The following is a 20140-nucleotide window of genomic DNA, read 5'->3' on the forward strand; positions in this document are numbered from 1 at the left end:
TATAATCTTACTATAATTCACCAATGTCCGTCTGTCTGTCCGTTCGAAGGTACCGCAAAAACGGCTGAACCAATCGCAACGAAATTTTGGGTGGGTAATCCTTGGACCCCCTGGAGTAAAATAGGCCATGTTGTTTTTCCAATTTTTCCAAGTTTTCCAATTTTCCAGTTTTTCCAAACACGATGGAATAATATTTACCGATATGAACAGTGATGTGGCTTTTATTGAAATTCTACAAATACTGTGTAGATTTTGATGAGAATTACGAACCTGCAGCGAATCCGGAACTGGACAGATTACGCAATGCGCAGGTTTGATAATATCCCAATACAACCGTCATTCATTCGTAATGTTAAATCGTTAAATGTTAATCGTGTTAATCGTTTTGTTAAAGTATCAATTGATGATTGGAATTGAGCGAATACAATTACGATTTTGAATTCGTAATTGTGTTCACCCAACTGTACGGAACTTCACATCAGTATTTAAATATTTGTTTATGTCATGAATGTTGTTAAAAGTTTATTTTTTATATTAATGTTATTTAATTTGTGATTGGAGTTATGCTGTTTGGAATGAAGAAAGAGATATCGAGTTCAAGTGAATGACGGAATGCCGTGATGGTTTTTAGTTTCTAAACGTGATATTTGCGGATCGCCATATGCAGATTCGCCATTGACTGTGTATGGAACACACGTACCTGTTCGCTTGCAAACAGGTACGTTTTTCATGGAAGTCCTTCACGAACTTGCTGTCCATGTCTGACGTGCGACTGAAGGTGCTACAGGAATGTGGAATTTATTGGTTTCATGCTTTAGCATTCGCCGTTTCTGCATTGCCTGTTTGCTTCTGGCCTCCCACCTGTGCGTAGCACAGGTACCTCACTAGTAAATATAATAGAGCAAACATATATGGTTATGCTGTTATGTTTAAATGCGACGAAAACGTCTTCTTCTTCTTCAAACAAAATTAACACCCTCTTAATTAACCCACTTAATTACGTTTAGACTGCTGAGACCCCTCAGACCTTTGACGACCCTTTAATTCCTCCAAGATCCTTAAGACCACCAAGACCTCCTGAAGACCCAAAATACCCTTATAGACCCTGAAGACCCCAAAAACGCCGAAGCCTCAAAATACCCCAAAGACCCAAAATACCCTTGAAGGCCCTGAGGCTCAAAAGAAGACCCAAATGGCCCCGAAGACCCCAAAGACCCTGAAGACCCAAAAGACAGCGAAATGGTCAAGGATGCCTATCCCTCTGAAACGACATGTGGTGAGGCGCGCGGAGCACGCCGAATCACGCTAGTATACATGAGATATTGCCCGTCACAAGTCTTTCAGGCCACTCGAGGTGGGGGCTACACAAAGGAAAGTATAGATTTTAGACAGAAAGGAGGAATCTATTGACATTCCTCTTGAATTGAGGTATGTTGGGATTGAGGGGTAGGTAAACTGATTGATGCTGTGCAGGGGGAAAAAAAACGAGAATACCTCATGAATATGATGAAAACTATAATATGGTCGATTTTGTTACGACAAAGGTGATTCAACGTGTTTGACGAGAATCAAAGATGTGGTGGAGCCTTTCCAAGATGAAAGCTGTGAACATCGGCCATAATAATCACTGAGACAGATTGACAACACAACATGAGCATGGGAGATGCTAAATTAAATAACTTCACATGAATAGTCACTTCATCCTGTATATACATCATCTTCAATGTACATGACAAACGTGTGTATATATTGTTGTGGTTTTTAGAACCCTCCACTTGGTAAATTTTTGTAAATGTTCCCTTATAAATAATCCCCTGTAAATACTCCCATTTTTTATGTGAAGTTCAAAGGTCGCACACTAGTTAGGTCATATTGCAACACGTAGGACCTCATAGATTCTTCTTTAGTTATTTCATTAGTCTATGTTTCAGTTAAGGATCTGTTTCCAATAGTTTGACTCTGCGTTGTATTAATCAAATAAGATAGGCCCCTTCAATTATCCCCAATCATCTCTCTCTCTCCAAAGTGCCAGTAGCCGTATTGCAGCGTTCGCTGCCCTTTTTGGTTTGATTGCTGGCCCCAAGCCGCCATTACGCACGCGGTCAGAGTGGGAGAAAAAGGGAGGAGCGGCCAGGAACCTAGGCGTGGCCCCCATCAACGCGTCACGAGGGGAGGTACTGATGAACCCTTGTGACCAATCCGGGCCGAGGCGTGTTCACAGGTAGGCGGAGCAAAGCGGACGCGGCTTGATATGCGAGGCTTCCAATAAAAGCGGGAGCGCAAAGCCTTTTCATGCGGAGAGACCGAGGGAGATGAACGAGATCGGCAGAGGCGAGAGAACAGCGCAGAGGCGGGGAACATAAGAACATTGCGCAGAGGATCATTTGGGATGATCGTTGTCAATACGAACTGCCGTGGTTTTGAGGGCGTTCGGTATGCTATACGTGCATTCATCCCAGCCCCTCGCGTTTGTAAGGTCCGGTCGCGTGCCAATGATGTCAAGCTGCCAGCCGTCCTTCACCCGCGGACACAGAGCCTGGACCATCCCCTCGCCTGGAACCATCCGCCTGGACCTTCCTCCCCTACCAGCTACCTTTCGTGTGAGTCTGTCTGTTTGTCAGGGGTGTGTTATATAAGAGTGTATAAGGTTGCCCTATGTCCTTTTGTTTCCTCTTCTGTATATTCCCTTCTTTCGTTTCCTCTTTTAGATAGTGAATAAACCATATTTGTTTCTCCTTTACCCTTCTTATTCTTTGCCTCATCTCGTCCGATCGTTTTAGTCTTTTCCCCATTGAGTACCTGTGGCACGATTTGGCCAACCGCTATAGTCGGGTTTCGTCCTTTTGTTAACGGCCTGAGTCGTGGCTCGCTTCGCTCGGCGTGTCCATTACAGCCGCGGCTCAGGCGGGGCTCATTTCCTTGCTTACCGGAAGGCGCTGGTAATTAGGTAATAGGAACAATTGGCCTACCACCCTATTCAGCGCTGACCGGAAGTGACGTCATAGCTCCAGGACCGGAGATGGCCAGCTTAGTAGACGAGGGGATTAACCCCTCCCCCCCCCCCCTCGGTAAGGGGAGTGCTGTACTCTGAGATCCGCAACAATATATATATATATATATATATATATATATATATTAATGCACCAAAACTGATCTTATGGTGAGTAATAACCATACTGTAAAAACTGGAATTGGTAAAGAACTTGTCTGACTTTTCATAATGGAAATGACCGTCATTGTACGCTTTTATGATGATTATGATGATCAATACACTGTTTCGGAGGAAAACTTGTACAACTGAGTATTCAGTGGGTGTGGGAGATCATTCTTTTGCATCGCTGGGCAACCACATTATAAGTAGAATCACTCAAAATAACCTTTGAGATTTTCAGTGTTATTCTTTACTCATTACTTGACTTGAGTAATAAAGTGATGTGGCCTAAAAACAGACTGAATGTCGGAACCAAATTCCAATTTTTTTTCTAATTTGTGGAATTAGAAAACCAGCCATGAGGTCTGTTCGGTGAACGAGGTTTTGGAATAGCATTTTGACTGATTGTTCATGTGATGCACCAGATCTTTGAAGATCCTTCTGGACCCACTCTACAGAGACTTTGGTTCCATGACAAACTTCACCACAGGTTTCGCAATTGACAACTTCGATCTTGATGAGAATGTTCCCGGTATGTATTTGTTTTTTATTTCAAAATTTCGCATCACTCTGCTATGAAGACACTTGAGGACACTCTTAGGTTTTTTTTACATCGTCGCTGATGTCTAATAGGCATTTACAAATGCCATTGTAACATTGGCTTCCAAGATCTATTGTAACACAAATTTTCAAATGATTAAGTCAGATGATCTGATGTGCAAATTCTAATCGCTTTAACACAAATCCAGCTTCCCAATTTGTGAATAATTACAAATGTATGTCAAATATCCAATGTTGACCTTTGAAAAGAGTAGACCATTGCGTGCTGTTACCCTGGCCAAATTCCAGACTTTGGTTCACCCAATAGGGGAGAGTAGCTCCACCACATTCCATTGCCTCATGATAAATGGCTTCTGCCTTTGTATCCTCCCAACAATTATTTCGGTCGAGAGATGCAAAGTGAAGATAACACGGTGTTTACATCACTTACTATTTGAACAGAGAGACACGGATTGTAAATGTAACAAATTAGAACCACAATGTGCACACTTGCGCATTAATTGCCCTGAGAGTGTGCTCACACGTGATGGACGGACTCACCTGACCCTGATGCCACATGTGTGTACAGTGCTACGAGTCAAGGATCTGGTGAATGACCCTGATTCTATGGAGAGACAGCTGTTGCATGTGGTTAATCTTACCATGGGAAGCAGCAAAGCCATTATGAATGCCAGACTGACTTCTACCAAGGCAAGTGATGTCGCCCCAACAAGGCCTTGACGTAGGGATTTATCTTTACCATGATCGCAGCTTATCGATGATGCAAGGAGACAACAGACTAAGGAACTCCACTGTATATGACTTAAACTTGGGGTTCTTACATCATGAGGCAGCAGATTTTATTTTTTTCATCCACAATTCACAATGAGCCATAAAAAAAACTGCTTTGGTTTCTATAGCTATGAATACATTCATTAACGTCTTCTAGTTAACCGTCTTCGTCTTCGAATACATTCATTAACGTCTTCATTAACCCTTTTTTGGGGTGGCAGGGGCGGGGCGGGGGCGGGGGGGGGGGGATTTGCAAGTATCATGCTTGCATGACGTCTTCTTTCTTTTATTTATTTTACAGATGTGTTTGCAGTTTTTACATAAATTTTCATTGAGATTTTTATTTCACAGTTTAGTTAAAGAAATTACAATTTTCAAATGCTTCATATCGATTGAGGTTTTTTTTTTTTTTTCGTACGCGTTTATGGTTTTTTACATAAATTTTCATTTACGGACTCTTTTTTTTTTTTCATTTATGGACATTATTGTCATGTGTATTTCACAGCTTATAGTTATATAAATTACAATTTTCAAATGCGAGATATTTATTGAGGTTTTTTTAGTTTGTTTATGCTTTTACATATGCATTTAGGGTTTTTTACATAAGTGTTAATTTATGGATGCTTTCCGACGGTTCTGTGATTTTTCCCTGTGTACTGGCTTCGATGCCCATTGGCTTGCCAAATTTAAGCTTTCTACTACACCCGGAAGGTGCCAAACACTAATATCAGTCAGGCAGTCAGATCAGTGGTTTAAACAGCTATATATATATATATTTTTTTTTTTTTTTTTTTTTTTTTTTTTTTTTTTGCGGATCTCAGCGCCGGCCTTCTCCCCTTACCAAGGGGGGATTAGTCCCCTTGTCTTTGACTGGCCGACGGGACCCGGGACCTATGACGTCCTTCCCGGACAGCGCGAAATAGGGTATTAGGACTAGAATCGCTATTACCTAATTACTCGCGCTGCCCTGAAACAAGGAAATAAGCCCCGCACGAATCACGCGTGTTGAGATGCCGAGCGGTGCGTACACGCGATCCGTGCCATTTATATGGTGACCCCGGTTCTAGCGATCTTATTCGTGCCATGCTTACCCAATGGAGAAATCACACAGGCGATCGAATAGGGAAGGAAGGAATAACAAGATTTATTTACACTATTTACAATGGTTCAGAAAAAGGGGGCACAGTGCATCCTTAAAACAGTCTTAACTTACTACCCAGGACAAACGGGCCCGTCTCACACACAGACACACTCACACGGGGCTTGCAGCTGCAGGATAATGTTCACCACGTCCATGGATGGCTCTCATGCAGCTCCCTCCAGTCTCCGATTCGTCCCGTGCAGATGGTAAGTAGAGAGGGCAGGAGCTCTCCGCGTGTCATTTGGCGCACAAGGGTTAATTTGGGGCGATTTGGTAGGGAGCGGACTTCAGCGGTGATCACTGGTGGCTATTACCGCGTTCACTCGCGTGGCTGAGTAGGCGATATTCGCCACCGGCGCGTCTGGCTGCCTTTCCTCCGGCGCGTACGTTATACTCGAGATATAGTGCAATGCCTCCAAAGCGAGCGATGCGAATCAAGTTCTTCAAAGTCCTCTTGATCAACAAGTCCTCTCACGTGCGCTCTCCCCTTGCGAGTCCTCGGCAGTCCTTTCAAGGGCTTTGTGCAATCACTTATATAGGCACGCCCCGCGAACCTTCTAGCACTTACCAGACGCGCCTCTCCACACCCCCCTCACGCCATGCCGTTAGAGCCCTGGTTGGCTGGTGGCTCTTACCATCATCGCCTCTGATGCTCCACCTTGACGCCGCCCCACCCCGACCCCGCGCTCCTCCTTCTTATGCCTACCTCATGTTACTCGACTAGTGAGCGAACAAAGGGCAGCAAAATGCTGCTGGCAGCCAAAGCATAACAAACTGAGTGGGTCAGCCAAATGGGGCGCGGGATCAATTATGCCCATAGAGGTGGAATTGGAGGGTGGACGCAAAAATGAAGGGGACCTAAACTCATGTCTTTACACAACGCAGGTATCAATAGGGGAAATGGCCGATACTTACACATACTATGACATAACTAATACTACAAGGTGGCCTACGAGTTGCTCGTGGACTAACTATGGGGGGAAACCCTTTAACCTTTAATGATCAATATGTGCCAATCTCAAAACCGTAGCACTGCCCCCTCCCTTGCCAGACTCGTCCCCGAGTCGAACCCACACAGGTGAGAACGACCGGTTTTGAGAAAGGTTTGGGACTACTCTTTAAATTACGTGTGACACTTAGATGTGGTTTCCCTCTACATTTAATCTAACACCCTGTATGTGACAGTTTTACAACACTAGATATGTCCCACCTACTGCGTTGTGTACTAACTAACAGACTCACACCCACAGCTAACCGAATTGTGGAATTGATTCTCAAACTAAACATAAAGCCGGTGGGGAGCATGTTATTTACAACACTAAACTAATTATTTACATCTCTATAACCCAGGACCTGTTCTTTTGTGGAAAGAAATTTGGAGGGGAGAAAACACAATGCACCAATACACCAATACACAAAAATGCACAATCACCATTTCAAATGTCATATTTGCTGCTTGGCTGCATCTTCTTGCTTCCTGCTTCGTCTTCGGTGTGCCATAATAAAAACTTGAGGTCTTCTTTCCTGACACACCAGAATACATTGTACAAACCATGTTCGTTTTTATCTGCCAGCAGGGCCAATCTTATGGTCCAACTGTGTGACATTGACGCCACTTAAAGCCAGTGGTCCGCAGGTGCAAGGTAACGTTTGCAGCAAATGTCTGCTCAGCAAAGATGCGAGGCTACAGAATGTGTGGTCCATAAGGTGTATTGGTGCAGCAAAAGGTAGCAAGGGCGCCGCACAAGTGTAGCCAGGCGCAGCTGCACAGTTCAGGGTTCCTGCACACTTCCCCTCCAAAATGGGTCCATGGGTGGGGAGGAAGACAAAGCACAGTTAGCAGAGGAAAGGGCGCAAGGGTACACATCAATACGAGGCAATGCAACATGAGGGGCGCGGGAGAGCGAGCAGAGAAAGCTCGTCCCGAACCGTTCGTAACCCCACATGTCAGCCTCCACTACCCTTGCCCTTCCCTGTATTTACAATTTACAAATCCGTCACTACATCTTGTCCCCCGTATCCCCCTCTAAACCAAATTCGTTTTCCAATCCCTCCCAAGAAGGAAGAGATGGAATTACATAATGTCACACTCACGTCATGATGCGTCTTTACCATGCAAATAGTTCACAAAGCCTGGTGTGGAGTTCCGTCTCCCTTGGTGAGTGGATGCGGATGGTGTGAAGAGATTTCTCATCCTAACTATACTCTAATAAAATTAACTCGGTTACACTAGCCGGGGTCTTGCCTGCCAATTCAATTGGCCATCGTTACACTATGTGGTTCTAAAAACCAATTCCCATTGACCCACCCTGTGGTGCCATCCAATTTGGGTCTCACTACCCAATTTTTCACTACTGTGCCTTTGCACAATTTTGGGGCTGGGTCATGTGGCTCCACTAGCAGGTCCAACTACCTGCACACCTCCGCCACTGAGGTCGCCACCCGAGCTTACCTTGCTTCTTGCGACTACCCTAAATCGGGGAAGGCCCCTCCTGGCTCTCTCACCCCTCTGATGCCCTCTCTGGCATTGGGCTACCTGGGCCATTCTCCTGGATCCTCGGGCCCCACTGAACACAACTCTGAACTCTAAATGACTGGCTCCCAGAGCCTACCTGCGGCCTCACCTGGCCGACAGACTACCAGTGGTGGAGTGCCCCAATAACCATACACACCAACAAAGCCCACATGCCCAGCCATTCCACAGACTCATGCACCCATCCAAGCACTTCATGCTACTTCCTGCACCACAGATGTCAATATCCAAACAATTTACCTAAACCCTCTACCTAACTTTAAACTACCCTCCCCGGGTATCCGTGAAGGGGTCCATCCTCCCCCATCCACTCCTTCGCACCATGCATTCCACACCTTTTATGTCACACCAAGCATTCCACACTATTCATGCCACACACCAAGTACTCTTGCACACTTCTTGTGCTCTCATTCCTCTTTCCATACACTCCAACACAACTCCACTTGTCCTCAATACACCACTCATACATCACCTCTGGTCATCCCCGACCAATGCCTCATTTGCTCAAGCCCAAGCACATGGTGGTTCCCATTCAATTCCTCATTTTCTCAAGCCCAAGCACATGGTGGTTCCCATTCAATTCCTCATTTGCTCAAGCCCAGGTACACGGTGGTTCCCATTCATTTCCTCATTTGCTCAAGCCCAAGCACACAGTGATTCCCATTCAATTCCTCATTTGCTCAAGCCCAAGACACACCCACAATTTCTCCACACTACTACACACACACAGCATCATCTAATTGACTACTTCCCTCTAAAACTCGTGCTTTCCCGTCTTCCCTTACACTAAGCACTCCCTCGTCATTATCATCCTTCTAATCTCTCTACGTCCCCTCTACCTGTACCAATGTCCCTACTTAAATCTCCGTCTCCTATTGTCATTTACTAAATCCCGAACAATATCCTAGCCTGCCCCTGGCTAGCTTACACTGCCATCCCCATATTCTAATGCTCATGTGCCCCCATTGTGAGGGATGGTAAAACGATCATTCCCCCATGCCGGGTACCATTCCCAAATACTACTGCCATTTGTCCACTATACTGGAGCCTCTCGGTGCGGCAATACATTTTCGTCACAGCTCGGCTTCGAAAAGCCGAGCAATGCATACGGGTGGTTGGTCTCCTGTTGGTTGGGTCCGTCCGGCATTTTTGATTCAGGGGAGGAGGTTTTGTTGGGCCTAGGTTACAGGCGCCATCTCTGCGCGGAGCCTTTCGGTCCCCGGCACGATGACCCAACCTCCCCCGGGTCGGAGTACCGCGCCCGCCAGGGGGCGAGGTTCCGACCTCTCCTACCGCCCCCCCCCACCCCCTTGAAACGTGCCGTTTGCCTCTTTCGCCACGGCACGGCACCGACCATACAGGGCGGGGTCCAGCCCGAATTGTGCGCGCCACTGTGGCAACGATCCCGCCGGTCCCCGCAGCACACAAAGCGCACCACGCCCCGAGAGCTCGCGTCGGCTATACGTCGGCCTAAACGCTAACCCCCCGGTCTGGGTCGATGCTTGAGCCACATTCTCACACCACGCGATCCTTTCCAGACCCATTCCACACCAAGGCATCCCAGCGCCTCCCATACACTCCCCGCATTCTACCACAGCACTCTCCTGTGCACACTCTTCTCTTGCACACTCAGGTGCACACCACTCAGGCGCACTCACTTGCGCACACTCCTTTGTTACGCACTCAGTAACAACCACGGGTGTGCACTCTTCTGGTACACACCCAATCAGCGCACACTTACCCATGGGTGTGCAATCTCTTGTTGTACACCCAATCACGTGCTCTGGTGTGCACTCCCGCACACTCTCTACAACATGCTCCGGTGTGCATTCTCGCACACCCTCTTCGGCCATCGCACACTCTGTGTCGCACTCTTCACACATACACTCTGTTGTGCATTCGCTCTCACTCTTGGTAACACACTCTCCCGTTACACACTCGCGCTTCGGTGCCGTTCGCACACGCGCGCCATTCACTCTCGTACACCTCCCCATGGACCTTCCTCGAGCGCCCGGGTTACGTCTCGATCCCAAGCGCACGAAAAATCTTTTTGCGCCAAACATTTTCGCACCATACACGCTCCTACTCACCTTTGGGACCCTTTTCCGCAGCAGCACCTGCAAACTTCCATTGGGGTTAGACAGCACGACATCACGATGTGAATCCAGACTTTGAGTAAATTCCATCTCAATCTCCCGTGATACATGTACTAACTCTGCCGTCTCTTCAACCCCAATTTCAACTATTTCTTTTATTTCAATTATTTCTAGCTCAACGACCGCCGGTGCACATAAAATAAAATTTCCCAATTCGGCGGCCATCGGCTTTTCCACACCCCGAGTCGCGATTTCTATTCCGGTCAACTAAACTACGCTCTGCTCTACCCGGCTTTCCACGCGTTCCTCACATCGCGCTACCCCGTCGCATACCAATGCGACTTTCCCGCTCGACCTGCGCCTTATGTCCTCCCCCATCTTTTTTATTAACTCCCCTCGGGTGTCCATTTTGCTTTCCAGCCAGTTTTTTTTACCTCTTCCAATTCCAGGGTGGATTTGTCCCCCATTTATTTCAATTGGCCACCCATTTTTTTTAATTGGCCACCCATTTTTTCTATGTCCCGGGGTGGATTTGTCCCCCAATTCTTTCAAATGGCCACCTATGGCATCCATTTTTGCATTCATTTCATTACTTTGCACCACGAAACATGCTTTGATTTGCGCCACGAAGGTGCCCATTTCCATTGGCGCTGCGGGCTCGGCTCTCGCCACCACGTGCGAGGCGCCGCCATTTCCTACCCCTACCGCCGGCCCCTCCTCAATGTCCTCTTCCATTTCTCCCAATTCTTCCCGGGGGTCCTGGGTTATCAATCCTAACTCCTCATCAGATACCTCTTCTTCTACCCCCACCGACATTCGACCGTCTTGGCTAGCCATGGCACGAATGAAATTTAGATGTTAATACGAAATTTCGGTCGCTCGTAATTTTCGAGTGTGTTAAGCGCACTTCGGGTCCCAATCCAAACTCCTGACACCAAATGTTGTGGATCTCAGTGCCGGCCTTCTCCCCTTACCAAGGGAGGATTAGACCCCTTGTCTTTGACTGGCCAACGGGACCCGGGACCTATGACGTCCTTCCCGGACAGCGCAAAATAGGGTACTAGGACTAGAATCGCTATTACCTAATTACTCGTGCTGCCCTGAAATGAGGAAATAAGCCCCGCACGAATCACGCGTGTTGAGACGCTGAGCCGTGCGTACAAGCGATCCGTGCCGTTTATATGGTGACCCCGGTTCTAGCGATCTTATTCGTGCCACGCTTACCCAATGGAGAAATCACACAGGCGATCGAATTAGTAAGGAAGGAATAACAAGATTTATTTACACTATTTACAATGGTTCAGAAAAAGGGGACACAGTGCAGCCTTAAAACAGTCTTAACTTACTACCCAGGACAAACGGGCCCGTCTCACACACAGACACACTCACACGGGGCTTGCAGCTGCAGGATGATGTTCACCACGTCCAGGGATGGCTCTCGTGCAGCTCCCTCTGGTCTCCGGTTCGTCCCGTGCAGATGGTAAGTAGAGAGGGCAGGAGCTCTCCGCGTGTCGTTTGGCGCACAAGGGTTAATACGGGGCGATTTGGTAGGGAGCGGACTTCGGCGGTTAGCGGTGATCACTGGCGGCTATTACCGCGTTCACTTGCATGGCTGAGTAGGCGATATTCGCCACCGGCACGTCTGGCTGCCTTTCCTCCGGCGCGTACGTTATACTCGAGATATAATAATAATAATAATAATTCATTTATTTTGTATAGCGCTTTTCCAGAAGCCCAAAGGCGCTTTGACAGAGGAAATGGGTGCAGATATAGGGCAATGCCTCCAAAGCGAGAGATGCAAATCAAGTTCTTCAAAGTCCTCTTGATCAACAAGTCCTCTCATGTGCGCTCTCCCCTTGCGAGTCCTCGGCAGTCCTTTCCAGGGCTTTGTGCAATCACTTATAAAGGCATGCCCCACGAACGTTCTAGCACTTACCAGATGCGCCTCTCCACGCCCCCCTCACGCCATGCCGTTAGAGCCCTGGTTGGCTGGTGGCTCTTACCGTCATTGCCTCTGATGCTCCGCCTTGACGCCACCCCACCCCGACCCTGCGCTCCTCCTTCTTAGGCCTACCTCGTGTTCCTCGACTAGTGAGCGAACAAAGGGCAGCAAAATGCTGCTGGCAGCCAAAGCGTAACAAACTGAGCGAGTCAGTCAAATGGGGCGCGGGATCAATTATGCCCATAGAGGTAGAATTGGAGGGTGGACGCAAAAATGAAGGGGACCTAAACTCATGTCTTTACACAACGCAGGTATCAAAAGGGGAAATGGCCTATACTTTCACATACTATGACATAACTAATACTACAAGGTGGCCTACGTGTTGCTCGTGGCCTAACTATGGGGGGCAACCCTTTAACCTTTAATGATCAATATGTGCCAATCTCAAAACCGTTGCAATATATATATATATATTATATATATATATATATATATATATATATATATGGGTCAGAATTTTGAACGAGGTATATTTGGGCCTCCCAGGGGTCAAATTTTTTTTGGGGGAATAGCTAAAAATCACCTTGATATCCTTAAAGCCCTAAGCCTGGGCTATCAAACGCAGCCAAACTGACACCGATCGGCCCAGAGGTTCCGTTTTTATTCATGGTCAAAGTTTCCCTTCCTTGTTAGCATAACGTAAGAGACCAAAATAAGATATATGAATTCCTTCCTCTTTTTTTTTTTTTTTTTTTTTTTTTTGTTTGTATACAAGATCGAGGCTCGTGAAAGAGCAAACATTAATCACACAAAAAGACAAACCGACACACAAAACACAAAAAACAAGGGGAGCGGCAGACAAGATGGGGAGAGAGGGGGGAGGACACAAAAGAGAGGGGGAAGAAGGGGAAGGACACAAACACAACATTTGAGAGCAGGGACATCGGGAGGACTTGGGGGGAGGTGGGAGAGGATTAAAACATATGAACACTGCAAGGACTCTGGGGTGAATTACCGGGGGTCGAAAAGATCAAGGTTTTCGATGGGGGAAGATAAGAGATGGTGGTGAACAGCTGTTTTAAAGACCTGGAGGGAGGAGTGGGATTGAAGGGAGTGGGGGAGTTTGTTCCAGAGGCGGGAGAAAAGGGGAATGAAAGAGTGAAGGTGAGCAGAGAGCCTAGACTTTGGCAGTTTAACCATAAGAGGGTTGCAGGCAGATCTTGTGCGACCTGAAGGAATATTGGGGGGACAGAGCACAGAGAGAGCTGGGGGAGCAAGGCCGGAGAGGAGTCGGTAGAAGACAGAAAGACCACCTACCTGCCTGCGGTGAGTGAGTGAAAGGCCCTCAGAGATAGCTTCATCGCGGGAGATTCCAATGATTCTGAAAGCTTTGGATTCAACAGCGTGAAGCCGAGCCAGGTGTGAGGCAGGAGCACCAGCCCAGAGGGGGGAACAGTATTCCATTGAGCTGCGGATGAAAGCCTTGTATGTGGTGAGGAGCTCAGGTGTGCCAAGGAAGGACTTCGCACGACGGAGGATGCCCAGTCGGCGACTGGCTTTGGAGGCCAGCTTGGAAATGTGGTTTTCCCAAGAAAGATCATGGCAGATAGTGAGACCCAAAAGCTTGAGCGACAGAACTTCTTGGAGAGGATTGTTGAGAAAGTAGATGGGAGGGTTGTCCAGTCGGTCCTTTCGGAGAGACATTGTAAGAGTGTGAGATTTGTCAGGATTGAAAGACATGTTCCACTTGTTTGACCAGTCTGTGATTTTGTCCAGGTCTGCAGAGAGTGAGGAGGCTGCAGACTGCCGATCTGAGGGATGAGGAATGGAGCGACAGAGAGTAGAGTCGTCAGCAAAGAGATAGAGAGGATTTTCAAGAGAGTCAGAGAGATCATTGATGAAGACCAGAAAAAGCACAGGGCCCAGAACACTACCTTGGGGAACTCCAGCCTGAACAGGAAGAGGAGATGAGAGAAACCCATTCAGGGCCACACGTTGACTACGACCAGAGAGGAAGTCCGCCAGCCATGCGTGGAGATTTCCATGGATACCAAAGGAGGAGAGTTTGGAGAGCAGAGCAGGGTGCCAGACCGTATCGAAGGCACGTGAAATGTCAAGGGAGACAGCTCTAATTTCCTGTTTGGCGTTGAGGACCTCCATCCATTGTTGAGAAAGCAGAAGCAGCATGTCCAGAGTAGAGTGACCAGGTCTGAAACCAAATTGATGATCAGAGATCAAGCCATTGGAGAAGAGGAAAGATTTAATATCTGAAGCAATGATGGATTCCATGACTTTGCTGATAATTGGGAGAAGGCTGATTGGTCTGTAGTTGCTGGGATCTGTTTTTGCACCTTTTTTGTGCAAAGCGGTGATGTTGGCTGATTTCCAAGCAGATGGCAGATGACCTTGAGCAAAAGAGAGGGTGAAGAGAACAGAAAGAGGGAGTGAAAGAGCAGAAGAACATGATTTTAGGACCCGTGGGCTGATGCCGTCAGGACCAGTTGCAGAATCAGAGTCGAGGGTTGACAGAAACTTTTCCACCTTGTCAGGAGGAAAGGACACAGAGTCCAGGAGCAGCTTGGTACAACTGGGTACGGTGGGTACAGAGAGGGATGGGTTTGGGACACGAGATTTAGAGGCAAACACAGAGTTGAGGCATTCAGCTTTTTCACGTGCGGAGTCAGCCGTTAAGCCGTTTGAGGTGAGGGAGGGGATGGAGGGGGAACAAACACCAGAAACAGATTTGACCAGACGCCACCAGGATTTGGAAGAGGGAGACAGATAAGAGAGTTCGGTCTTGAGAATGGTGAGATATTGTTTCCTGGCTCTCCTGAGGGTGGACACACAATTGTTTCGGGCTTTGTGAAAGGAAATGAGATTTCCTTCCGTTGGATTTGCTTTCCAGGAGACGAAAGCAAGTTGTTTCAGGGCAACAGCCTCACCACAAGATTCCGTGTACCATGGACGGGAGGAAGGGTATGACAACTGAAGACGAGATGGTATAAATCTGTGCATGAGAGAGAGCAATTTACTTTGAAAGAATTCCCAGGATGAGTTGATGTCAGAGGCGGTAGAGATGGGAGACCAGTCCAGATGATTGATGGCTGCTTGAAGACCGTGCCAGTTGGCCTGAGTGAAATGCCAGACTCGTCGACGCTGAGGAGGCTCTCTGAGAATGGTCAGAGAGATGTCCACTTTGACAAGCACATGATCAGATGAGCCGATTGGAGCAGAAGAAGAGCAGCAGACATTTTCAGGGAAGTTTGTCATAACCAAATCCAGAAGAGAAGATGCTCCGTTGACTGAGATCCGGGTCGGGAAATTGACAGATTGTGTCAGTCCCAGTGAGTCGCAGAAGTCCTTTGCTGAAGAGCCATGGCTGGTGAGAGAGGTACCCACACCCAGCCAACTGGAATGGTGACAATTGAAATCACCACATATGAGGAAGAGAGAGTTGGGATGGGTAGATAGAAGTTGGTCCATATTATCAGACAGTGAGATGTAGATGGAGTCATCGCTGATTGGTGGACGGTACAACACACATATGAACAAAAGGTGGGAGCGAAGGGGAAGCCGTAGCCAAAGGTATTCCTGGGGGTGAGGTGGAGAGAGGGCAGTGGAGGGCGAGTGAGGAAGAGAGTTTTTTATAAAGATAGCAACCCCACCTCCAGGACGAGGCTCAGGTCTATCATACCGGAGGAGGGAGTAACCTGGGAGAGATACCAAGGCATCAGAGACATCATGAAGGAGGAAAGTTTCTGTTAAGCAGATCACATCTGGTTTGTCAGAAGCAACCTGTATGGAGAGGTCAGTCAAGTTTGAGCGAAGGCCCCGGATGTTTGAGGTCCATACCGTTAATGAAGAGGAAGGGGGAGCATCGGGTCCAGAACAGGGGGGGGGAGGGGTAGGGTAAGATGTGGAAGAGGAGGAAGAGGTAGGGAGAGCTGTTGAAGGTGTGTCAGAGATTTCAGAATAGCTTGGAGAAAGGGAAGAATGGGGCAGACAAAAGGTTTGATGGAGATTGGGTGAGGCACAGTGAGGTGTTATTTGAGGAGGGGGAAGAGCAAGGCAGGAGGTTTGGGGAGATGAAGGTGAAAGTTGGAAGGAGGAAGAAGCAGGGAGGATGCTTTGAGGAGGAGGGGTGAGAGGGGAGTCTAGGAGGGGAGCGAGGGAGAGTCTCGGAGGGGAGGGGTGTGGGGGGAGTTTAGGAGGGAGGGGAGGGAAGGGGCAAGGGGGGAGATTTGAAAGGGATGGGTGATGGGGAGGATTTGGAGGGGAGGGGTGAGATTGGATTTTGAAAAGTGTACGATTCATGGGAAACGAACATTTTTTGCAAAATGAGTTTGAGACCTTCGAGTCAAAAATACGTTTGAGGACACTGGAGGAGGGATGGAGTTCTGGATAGTTTATGGAATGTAGAAAGGAGGAACTGTAAGAGATGGTATTATATATATTTTTTGGAATGAATAGATTTGGTGAGCAAGACGAAAGCATCCTTTTGTAGGAAAAGAAGAAAAGGGTGTTATAATATATGAGAGAAAATAGTTGTTCAGGGGAGAGATTATACATTTCTAACCGCGTGATCGCGAATGAAGAACGAACGAACAAATAAGAACAACAAATAAACGAATAAGACCTGGGAAGGAAATATTTTTGGGTTTTTTTTTTTTTTTTTTTTGTGAGTACAGATATTAAACAAGGAGGACGGGGTGAACGACTGGGACGAAACAGAGAACGAAAATAAATTCAGCGCATTCGACGAATCGCTGAGAGAAAAACAAACCACAAGGTCTGAGACGGTACGGTAGTCTAAGCCTACGAGTACTAGGCCGCAGAATACTCGATACCATTAACCGACGATTGTGTATACATGAACGAAAAATTAGCACCGAAAATTTTTCCAAAAGATACGCTATAGGTACATACACCGAAAGATAGGTACAGTCTCGACAAAAACACAATTGAGAAATATCACTTAGCTTCGAAAGCGTGAGCGCATGGAGCAGCTTCGAAAAGACGTGACCTCGCCGTGATCTCGCGAGATCTCGAGCAATCTTCTTCCGAAGATGCTGTTTCGGCTAGTTTTGCGTACTTAACACACCAGGAGCGTCCCAATCTTTTGAAATGGCATAGAATTCAAGCTAATGTGATGGTCTGATGGTATATTTCACTTCGATATGCACTTACCTGGCTTACAGGCAGCATGACGTGCGTAACGTAAGAGACCGTTATGGTTTCTAAATTCACACTCAAGCTTGTTGTGTCTCAGAGAAACAAAGGAGGTCAATGATTTTTACAGAGTTAATACATACGTATAAGTGCTGTTTGTTGCACCCTAAAGAAGAACTATGGAACACGCTGATATGTGTAAAACAGGGCTTATATAAATATCTCTTACGTTACGGTTCATCTGCTTCATCCTATATGAGGAGGAGCTGTGACTCAGGAACTGACATGAGGAACACAAAAACACATTCAGTAGAGTAGTTATATAGATCTACTTTTATTCCAGCTGTGAAAAGTATCTGAAAAAGGCTTTTATAATGAATGCATGGCTTGGAAGGGTAACGAAATACTAAAAAAATGCCCTTTTTCACCATGTTTTGAGGTTCAGAGGCTTATAACATGTAGATAATTGATAAAAAGTATATAAAACTATACATTTTCTGAAAGCCGTGATTGTGTTCTACAAGATGACACCTAAATGTACTAATTCAGAACATTTGGGACAAAGTTATATAGGTTTAAAGCAATCAATGTGTGTTTTTTGGGATTTGTACCTCGTTCAAAATTTTGACACATATATATATATATATATATATATATATATATATATATATATATATATATATATATATATATATATATATATATAATATAATATTATATTAGAGGCTAGCCACCACTCCAGCAGGGAAAATTTCCTTAGAATGCCTGTTGTTGTATATTATATTATATTGTATTATATTATATTATATTATATTATGTACATATATTATATATATATATATATATATATATATATATATATATATATATATATACTCGAGATATAGGGCAGATATATATATATATACTTTATATGGATGAATGATCTTTTCACATAATTTGTAACTTTTACAGCAAATTTAAGTTTCAAATCGTGCTGTTTTCTGTCCAGATGGGGGAAGTACTCACATCGGCTTTTGGAGGAAGTTGCAACAACGTCTTGTCCAAGATTGTAGTCTTCCCGGAAGGCTCTGATCCATTGGCTGTGACGAGCGAGCTTTGCCAGTTGTCTGCTAGCTCTGCTGCCAGCCTGATCATCACTTTTGTGCAGCATCTGAACATCAGGACCGCCATTTACAAGGTGAGGGGCATTGACCAACCGAAGCATTATCACCATGTGGATGAAATAAAAGCGTTGGAAATTTCTCCAATTTCTAACTCGTGTGTTGGTAGAATTAATTTTTTTAAATCGTTACAGCTCACTTCAGCCGCAAGCATCACATTAATGTTCCTCCCTGATAGTTTACTGTTGTGTATTACCTATAGATCAGAACCTTAGTAAATGCTATTGCCGTTTTAATCACCTTGGGAGACCGAAGGACTATGGCAATAGGCCTCTGGGCCGAGTCCTCTCAAATCAATGTTGGTCGAGCATGTTTGAAGTGGGGGTATTCCAGGTATCCCGCAGCCCCCCAGTCATGTGATATTGCGAAGTCAGTGTCTGTTCAGCTCAAACTGTTGTCAAGCAGATTATCTGTGTAATTATGTGGCATCATCTTTTCTTCTCAATCCCATTCTTTTAATCTTCTTAAGTGAGTTTCAAAAGGTAGTACGAAGCCTCCCTAGAGCTCAAAGTATCAGTCCATTTTTATTTATTTATTTTCTCTCTACAAGGGCGAGGCTCATGGAAGTGCAAAGTTAAATTGCGAGTCGGGTAGTGGGGCCACAATTGAGCACAACCGGAAAACGAATGAACAAAAAGGAAAAGGAGAGAGAGAGAAAGAGATAGATATAGAGATAGATATAGAGATAGAGATAGATATAGAGAAAGAGATAGATATAGAGATAGAGATAGATATAGAGATAGATATAGAGATAGATATAGAGATAGATATAGAGATAGAGATAGATATAGAGAAAGAGATAGATATAGAGATAGAGATAGATATAGAGATAGATATAGAGATAGATATAGAGATAGATATAGAGATAGATATAGAGATAGAGATAGATATAGAGAAAGAGATAGATATAGAGATAGATATAGAGATAGAGATAGATATAGAGATAGATATAGAGATAGATATAGAGATAGATATAGAGATAGATATAGAGATAGAGATAGATATAGAGAAAGAGATAGATATAGAGATAGAGATAGATATAGAGATAGATATAGAGATAGATATAGAGATAGATATAGAGATAGAGATAGATATAGAGATAGATATAGAGATAGATAAAGAGATAGATATAGAGATAGAGATAGATATAGAGATAGATAAAGAGATAGATATAGAGATAGATATAGAGATAGAGATAGATATAGAGATAGATATAGAGATAGATATAGAGATATATATAGAGATAGAGATAGATATAGAGAAAGAGATAGATATAGAGATAGAGATAGAGATAGATATAGAGATAGAGATAGAGATAGATATAGAGATAGAGATAGAGAAAATGAGTACGTGAGCTAACGCCTGTACCATGAACACATCACAAATTCCTGCTGGGAAGGCAATGACAAACCACCCAGTATAACCCTTGCCAAGAAATTGCTTGGACACACCGGCACTCTTTAACAGAGCATGATACACCAGAATGAGAATTACATCACCAGAATGAGAATTACATCACCAGAATGAGAATTACATCACCAGAATGAGAATTACATCACCAGAATCAGAATTACATCACCAGAATCAGAATTACATCACCAGAATCAGAATTA

The 20140-nt window shown here is 45.5% G+C and overlaps 1 protein-coding gene across 2 annotated transcripts in view; it reads left to right on the plus strand.

Annotated features, from left to right (window-relative positions):
• LOC137428976 (glucosylceramide transporter ABCA12) overlaps window positions 1-20140 on the plus strand; it is a 182589-nt gene that overhangs the window by 33711 nt on the left and 128738 nt on the right. For both annotated transcript variants that reach the window (XM_078780893.1, XM_068118914.2), the window contains exons 8-10: window positions 3577-3683; window positions 4281-4402; window positions 18356-18544. In XM_078780893.1, the coding sequence (XP_078637019.1) occupies window positions 3577-3683; window positions 4281-4402; window positions 18356-18544 (418 nt within the window). The remainder of the gene's footprint in view (window positions 1-3576; window positions 3684-4280; window positions 4403-18355; window positions 18545-20140) is intronic.

The sequence above is a fragment of the Myxine glutinosa genome, chromosome 6 (genome assembly GCF_964187855.1).
Source record: "Myxine glutinosa chromosome 6, kmMyxGlut1.1, whole genome shotgun sequence".
Classification (NCBI taxonomy): Eukaryota; Metazoa; Chordata; class Myxini; order Myxiniformes; family Myxinidae; genus Myxine; species Myxine glutinosa.